Source organism: Chenopodium album, chromosome 3 (assembly GCF_948465745.1).
Source record: "Chenopodium album chromosome 3, dcCheAlbu1.1, whole genome shotgun sequence".
Lineage (NCBI taxonomy): Eukaryota > Viridiplantae > Streptophyta > Magnoliopsida > Caryophyllales > Amaranthaceae > Chenopodium > Chenopodium album.
This window is the reverse complement of record NC_137836.1, coordinates 79,398,727-79,407,312: the sequence shown is the minus strand read 5'-3', so window position 1 is coordinate 79,407,312 and position 8,586 is coordinate 79,398,727. Positions and strand designations below refer to the sequence as shown.

At 32.3% G+C, this 8,586-nt stretch overlaps 1 protein-coding gene across 4 annotated transcripts; it reads right to left on the bottom strand.

Moving 5' to 3' along the window:
* Positions 1–842: 842 nt before the first annotated feature.
* Positions 843–5,381, bottom strand: LOC145624380 (uncharacterized). Of its 4 annotated transcripts, none has more exons than XM_081677405.1 (7): positions 4,965–5,379; positions 4,673–4,766; positions 4,109–4,182; positions 2,843–2,899; positions 1,825–2,064; positions 1,578–1,618; positions 1,044–1,179 (listed from the first exon to the last, which is right to left on the bottom strand). In XM_081677405.1, coding segments are annotated over exons 1-7 (615 nt in total). In that variant the 5' UTR covers positions 5,073–5,379; the 3' UTR covers positions 1,044–1,178. The 4 variants fall into 4 exon arrangements, with proteins under 4 accessions (XP_081533530.1, XP_081533529.1, XP_081533531.1 ...); XM_081677406.1 differs by having other exon boundaries at positions 1,045–1,183; positions 4,965–5,381; XM_081677404.1 differs by lacking the exon at positions 1,578–1,618 and having other exon boundaries at positions 843–1,183; positions 4,965–5,366.
* Between the last annotated feature and the right edge of the window lie 3,205 nt (positions 5,382–8,586).

Genomic DNA, 8,586 nt, shown 5'->3' with positions numbered 1-8,586 from the left:
AGCCAAACCGTTACAACCCGAAACTGAAAACAATCCAAACCGATTATGTCTAAACCCGATAGTAACCCGATCCACTTTAAACCAAAAACCGTTAAAATCCGATAAAAATCTGTTTAACCTAAATCACTCTGGCCCGTAACCCGTTGTGACCGAACCATTTACTACCCATAACCCACAGAAATTAGAAAGTGACTTGATATAAAGGGCAAAGAGAGAAAAAAGGGGGACAAATATAGAAAGTGACAAAGGAGCATAAATAACACAAGGGGCCTTCATTCACGTGCTGTAGGACCGATTTCTCATTCGGTCACTTCCCACAGAAAAAAGGCCCAAATCTTTACATTCCATGTTTCTTTGCATTTAAATGATAAAGTTGTTTATTAAGTCAAGGTGGTTGTAACTTGCAATTATTGATTTTCATGATATTTTTGGCTCTTTCAAGACTGTTTTATACACATCCTACTTGGTAATCATAAAATTATTAAGACAATCGTTGATTAAATCTATGATGAAACTAATTCTAAAGTAATTTGTATTCATTTTAGAATTTTAGATTTCTTAAAAATTGTTTATAAGTGCTTTTTGACTATTTTTTTATTAATAAAATTCCTTTTTTTCTTGTCAAAAAAATATAATTGTATTTTTTAAACTTGACTTGTCACTCTCATTTAAGTAATACTCTCTCTGCTCAATTTAGTTGACAAGAGAGAATATGTTGTCTTTGAGACTTATTGCTGCTTATAGCTCAACTACTATATTGAGATGAAAGTTTCAAATGAAATTTAGTTATGTAGTTGATTCTAGTACAGGAACAGCAAAGTGGCATAATGAGATATTGGTAATGGCTCAAATAAGTAACTCTCCTTTACCACTCTAATATGATGACATACAATACATAAGAATGCCAAAATTTGGACCCTTTTTTCCATGAAATGGTATCAAAACCTCTATAGACATCTCTCAATGCCAATTTCCTAGACTGAAATTCACCAGTAATTTGAATCAAGTGGAAATGCCGGAGTAATCATTTGAAGAAACATCATGGCCAGGTGCAATCTTTTGTTTCCTACCATATCGTCTTCTACTATTATCACGATTGCTGCTACAACTACTACCACCGCCTCCTAGAGTTCTTGCGGCTGCTCCCTTTATCCTTCTCGAGTCTCCCCTGCAATCCATCTGTCTTCACGAAACCATCCATAAAAACACAAGAAAGGATTAATATTAAGCTAAATGTCATAAAGTAACAGTTAAAACCTTAAAAACCCAAGATTGTCAAGGTAAGAAGCATGTGTATTACTATGCCAGCTATTGACATTAATGGAGCGGATGACTATGAGCTAGCTAGAAGTCATCACTCCTCACTTTGCATCATATCGGCTCTATACACATAGAAGGGTTTAACGAATATCTACCTAGAACACGGGCAAATTGCCCAAGAATTAGGCAACATGGGGCAAAATGTCAATATATAGTGCCTTAACTCACCCGAGTTTAACTACACTTTGCTCCTTGGGAATGTCTAGGACATTTTGCCTCAGATTAATTGCCTAAATTGTTATAAGTTTTTTACTCACCAGAATGAAGTAATGATTTTCCAGGTATCATCCAATCCATCCTGAAACAAAAACAGCTCTCCCAACTATCAAGTTAAGCGTCCAAAACCCCAAAAGAAAAAAAATAAAAAAAAGTTCAGTCATTTCACTACCCAAAATAATATCGACTCTAATAAATGACCGACCTAAGGGGCTCTATCAGATCACACTAAGAGGTAGATAGTGTAACCACTCGAAGAAGGAAATATTTTGTGATGCTTGTACTTACCCCTAAACAGAAACTCTCTAAGTTGATATTATTGAAGGATGAAGATGCATCTGTTCTATTCATTCCTACTGAATTCCTCTTGTTATTGATGCATGAACCCTCAATAGAACTCCCATACGAAGATGAACAAGAAGAGTTCATCCCCTGAGACGAGGTTGAAGCGAATGCATCACAACTGTCCCTCTGAAACATATCTTCAAATAACTCCTGTAATTGTTCAAAGCTTTCTTCGCCATTTTCCTGTCAATTTCATAACCAAAAAGAATCCATTTTCCTGTCAATTTCATAACCAAAAAGAATCACTTCTCCTACATAAATTGATGTTTGTCATCACGAAAAAAATTATTGAAAGTGCATATTGGAAAATTAAATGTCATAGTTTCTCAAAGGCATTCAACAAATATTAATGTTCAACATTATGCAGCCACCATTAAGGAATGAAAATCATAGAAACTAGCCCTACACAGCAAGTTGTGTGACAAAAGCAGCATCAGTTGTCAGAGCTTCAAGTGTAGACATTGCAGTATGCATCACTAGTATTACTGGACCACAAACTGAAACATCTATTACAGTAGCGAACTTACTAGATGTCAGTACTTGTTAAAAGGGACACCGAATCTTTAATGGAGGCCGGCCTAGATACTACTTGCGTATTATGACCCAAACCAGAACATCCCAGATGTGAACAAGAAACTGAGATGTGTATCTTATCCACAACCACAAAGTAGTAAACACACACACACACAGAAAAAAAAAAAAAAAAAAAAGAAAAAAGAAAGAAAAAAGAAAAAGGCGTTAATTATTAACCAGAAGAAGACATATTATCAGGTGTTGTACCACTGAGAGCCAAGGAGGGGGGAGTGGCTGAATGCATATAAGCAAAGATTACAATATAAATGTGAATATGGTGGAGCATATAATTCTATGACCCAAAAAGGTGATCATTGGCGAAGTAAAGAAATGGCAATGATTGAACTCAATGTAGTGTTTGTAATAGAAGATAGTTGCAGAAACTCACACAGGGTTTGTGTTCGCTCATCATCGTGACCATCTCGTTCAGAAAGTCGCCCATTCCCTGCAATTAAGCCAATGTTAAGAGTCAAGAGCTCATATAAAAACCCCATAATAATGCACTATGATAAAGCAAAAAGATTCATATCATGTAGGTGTTCAAGCATAAGCTTAATTAGATCATAAAATGGTTATAGTACGACGTTATGGCGAATTTGTGGCACTTGATTAACTTGTCACAGGTTCAAATAATTACAACGGCATAGTAAAGGTTGAATGTAGGAGCCTCCTACAACTAGCCCTAGAGACCTATAAGCACTGATGACTGATCAGTAATTCAGTAGGCATGAAGGGGTTAGTAACGAGTGATTATTGCATTCCTTAAATTTACAAGCACATTCTTGCTCACTCATCTTATTAAGGTACGATGTCATCACCTAAACCACTTGGTAAGGTCCATGACCATTAAAGTTCCAGCCATCTTCGACATATTGGACATCATAAAGATCAGAAATGCAAATGAAATATCTTCAAACAGAGAGAAACAGAGAAAAAAGGATGCAGGGTCAAATAATCCACAAGTGATGGTTCTTAATAAAATTGAGTGACACAACTACACAAGTATAGAATAATAGAAAGCAATTTACTCCCTCTTCTCAAACCCCATCTGTTCTCAAAGCAATTTAATAAAATTGAGCTTATATGATATAAATTTAATAATTGTTTTAAAGACTAACATGCTCACCATGAACCATAAATCCATAATATATAATTTATATAGTTTATATCATTATATGTAAATTGCAGGAGATCATAAAGCAAGACCAGCTCGTCCACCTGGTTCCGCAGTATGGTATAAGTAACTAACAGTTGGGAGAACTCCGGCTAATGATCTCCCTCCCCGACCCTGACTTAAAGCTCGGAATTTGCCATATATAGCAAATTAGCAACTACTGAGAAAATTCTTCAATAGGCACCATGAGCTTGTTAATTCCTAACACATACAAGTATTCTGCAAACGACACAAATTTAGATACCGGGTCTACTCTTCACAAATTTGGGCTACAAGTGAACGATGTAATAATGTGATTCTTAGCTACTCCCTCCGTTTCCTTTTGTTTGCTCCATGGGGGCAGAGTGAGTAATTGACATCAATCATGAAACTTAATAAATCATTCCAAATTTTTTCATTCATTCACCAAATTATTTAATCATACTCCACACATTGAAACTCGAAAGCAAGAATAGCAATCAAGGACAAAAGAGGACTCACATGATTGTTTTCGTCATCATCCTTGTCGTAGACTCCAACGTCATACAAAAACCTTTTAGTCTCATCGGATAGAACTGTTCCAAACCACAAAAAAAACACTCATAAAAGTAAGCTCAAGCTTCATATTCCTGCCCCCGACATGTCCCTATTTTTTCTAAGTCCATAAATTATTGCATGATCCAAAATCACCGTATCATATTGCTACTTTGGCTCCGTATTATTGCCCCCAAAATTGTCCCTTGCTATATTTTTGAGGTCTAGAAAGTAATATAGTTACATACTAGTGCACCTAACTTCAAATATATTACTCGTACAATCGTATGTCACATTTAATTTTGATGGTCAACATAAACTTCGTAGATTAATCGAAAGATGGGATGATCGAATAACAGTGCAAATCATAAGTCACGGGTACAAGGTTGTATACTTGTATTAATGAAACATTTGAGGTCACCAAATGATAAACTTTTTTTTCTTTTAATAAAAAATAGCCAAATCACTAACCAACCCACCAACAAATAAAATAATTTTCTAAAAAATTTGGAAAATAAACAGTGAAATTACCAGAATAAGCCTCTTGAATAGCTTGAAATTTCTTCTTCGCTTCTTCCACAAACTTTGAATTTCCGGTAGCAGAACAACGATCCGGATGCCATCTCTACCAATACCAATCCACGAAACAAAATTTAAACCCGGAAATTTTATTAATTCAAATCAAGTTCCGCCAAAGTAATAAATAACACTCCTGAACAAAATAAAACATAATAGTACATCTCGCCATGTCACAAGATGAGCTACCGTGTTACCCGCCAAACCCGTAAACTAAAGGGAGTAAAAAAAAACACATCAATCTAACCTTAGCAAGCTTCTTGTAAGCATTTTTGAGGTCAGTTGGTGAGCATTCCTTCTCTAAACCAAGTATCTTATAAAAATCAACCCCATTTCTTTCTCCTCCATCTGCCATAGTTACAAATTTTTATTTTTTTTTAAAATTATTGTAATGTAACAAATAAATTGTACTAGTGAAATATATATATTGTCGACAAATTGGATTGAATTTGGCCAGATAATATTAAAAAAAATAAATAAATAAAAATAAAAGGCCAAATAATAGAATAATTAAGTTGGAAAATGTCGGAAGTAACTACATATTTTTTGGGCACGGAAGTTTAGGGAAGAGAGAGGAGAGAGAAAAAAGGAGAAGATGATCTCCTTTCTGTAAACTTGCTGAAACACAAGAACACTCCAGAAACCGCCACTTTATATACTTTTTAAATTCTCAAAATAAAAAAAAATAAAAAAAAATTATAATAAGAAAAATGTTGGGTTTTTTAAAAAAAAATTACTTCTTTTTTTTTTTTGAAGAATGAAGGGTTGAGATTGAAAGATGAGGGAGATATTTCAAATTTTTAAGAAGGATTACTTTTTTTTTTTTTTTTTTGAAGAATTATGGTAGGATTTCTTTGTTTAAATGCAAGTTGAGATTTTTATTTGTGTATAAAAAAATGTAAAAAATTAATTAATTAGGGGTATATCCAGAAGGTTCTGTTTCAACTGTTTTGGGTGAGCTAATGGTGGTCCTAAATTAACTTTGGAAAACTTTTAATTACATAATCCCATTTACGTTTCTATTGCTTTCCCTGAAATACAAAAAACGTTTCTATTGCTATTTTTAGTTGGTAGGTCCAACTTATTAGTATAAATAATCTTTGCATTATGCTAAGATATCTCTTATGATCTTATGAAAAATTGAAAATCATACATATGAAATAAGCGTACATAGGTACTTTCTAAGCACACAATTGAGTATCTAATTGATTTTAGGATAAAACATTAAAATTATTAATGAAAAGTGTGTGTGTAATGTAATTTTAGGACTAAAGCAATAATTTCATATTATAAGCTAAAGTTTTTAGTATGTTAATTTTAAGTAAGGAGCCGAGAAGGATCATTTTGAATCTAATACTTTTCATAGGAAAATTTAGTCAAGTTCATAAAGAATTAGAGAGTTAACTTGTTAATTATAATAAAGTGATTGAATAAATTATAAAGATGTTTATCAAAATTGTACACCCATGAAAAATCTGTAATCAATTAAACCGATACAATACTGTGACAATTAATTAATCAAGGAAAACACTTTGTAGTATGATTAAAATAGGCTTTATAGAACGCTTTAGGACCGTTCTTCTGCTAAGCGATCTGTAAAGTTTATAAAACGGATAAATGAGGCGTTTTGTATCCTTCATCAAAGAGAACGTTCCTCAAACTTAACTGTTCTCTATTCCCTTCCTAAAATCCTAATATAAAGAAGGAAAAAGTAACGGTTGTCTTACTGGACCGTTTTATTTTCTTATATAATAGAGAACGGTTTTGTATGGTAACCGTTCTCTATTCTTTTTTAAAATAAAAAAAAATATTACACGATTCCCAAGCTAAGCAACCTATCTAACATCGAATTTATTGTTTTGCAGCAGACGTCAAAGTTCTTTAGAAAATACTGACAAAATAAAAAAAAAATGGTGAAAATCCAACTTAATTATATTTATCAATGTTAAATTGTAAAGTAACAACAAAATTGATATTAAAATTATAGTAATACGGAGTACAATTCAAATGCTAATTAAGAAAGAAAAACAATAGATATTTTTTTGCCAAAATTTGTATGCAGCTCTTCTCATTTCCTCGAAACTTGAGAAATCTGCAATAAAAAATTATGCAATTAGAATTTATGCAACCGACAAAAAGAAAAAAAAAAAAAAAATCAATGCGATATATGAACAACTATCAAATCTGAAAGCGAAGTACATACGGAGTATAATTTAATACTGTATACTATAAGCTTCCCTTAAAAAAAATATGTATGCATAAATCATAAGATGTAATACATTACATCAAAATCAAGAGCATGATCTAAATTAGAAGTGAATGAATTACAAAAACAAAATCTTAAAAAACATCACACGAGGAAATTTCAGATTTCTAAACATGAATTGCTTCACAAATCACCCAGTTGAAAATTAATGAATATAATCAGATTTTGCAATGTAATAAATCTAAAAAATCAATCGTAACCAAGAAGTTATAGATATATAAAAATCAAGATATTAAAAAGGTATTTAGATTAGTACCTTGTCGGCCAATTGACCAGATTGGTAAATAAAAAAAACCCTTAGCGACAATTTGGTAAAAAAACTTACTCCGGCGACAAATTGGTAAAAAAACTAACCTTAAGCGACAATTTGGTAAATAAAATAATCTCGGGCGACAATTAACCCAAAAAATACAAAAAATTTCGATAAATTACTCGCGAATCCTTATTATAGTTCGCTTTTTCTTGTTATTTTACCAACCCTTTTTTTACGGAAATAACAATTTGAAGAAAAAAAACGTTAAGTATCAATTTTCACTTAAGTTTCATACCCCTTATTAACGAATTTTTTTTAAAAAGGGGTTGGAAATAAAAAGGGATGACACGTAAATTCAAAATTTTAAATGGAAAAAATAAATTTAAGAACACAAAACAAATTAAAATAGGATTTTTAAAGAGTTTGTCGGGAAAAAATAGATTTTTTGGTCTAACTGTCGCCGGAGTTTATTATTTTTACCAAATTGTCACATATTGTTAGCTTTTTTTTACCAAACTGTCGCCGGAGTAAGTTTTTTTACCAAATTGTCGCTAAAGGTCTTTTTTATTTACCAACCTGGTCAATTGGTCGTACCTTGTTAGTTTTGACAATTCATTTATCGATAATGAAATTTCGAAGCCTCTAATTTGTGAATCCTTAGCGTTTGCAAGTAATGAATTAGAAATGATGAACAATTTTGGTACGACGTTGAAGAGACGATGCACTTGCTAGCATAAGGATGAAGAAGGGAATGACAGATAAAAAGAAAGGAAAATTTTATCAGTTATGCGGCTATGAGCTTGTGAGGGAATAGTAGAAAAACCTAGGTCAAATAATTATTAGAAAAAATATATATATTTTTTAAAAAGATCTACCTTACAACTATAGTTTGATATTACATCATATCTTCAAGTATAAAGACTAGAGAACGGTGGAGCTTGTGGCACGTTCTCTAGCTATTTACATACAAAACGGTTATCAATGTAAACCGTTCTATTTTTTATAAAGAGAACGGTTAAGTCATTTAGACGTTCTGTATATTGCGTTCTGTTTTTCCATTTTTGTAGTAGTGAATATTTGTATGTATATCACTACTATTTCAATTAATTAATCAATTAATCAAGGTGTCCATGATAAAATAATTCTTGGGGAAAAAATCACAAATTGGAATACGGTGGTTATATAAAAGCCTTAAAATCCAAATAAAGCATGGGATATGGGCCTTGAATTTATAACCAAAAGTAGTGATCTGAGTTTTTGGGTGCTATAAAACAATATCAACCTTCAAAATTTGATATTTTTGTGACAATATATTCAACTATATGTCTATATACCTTTCATTTGTGGTCC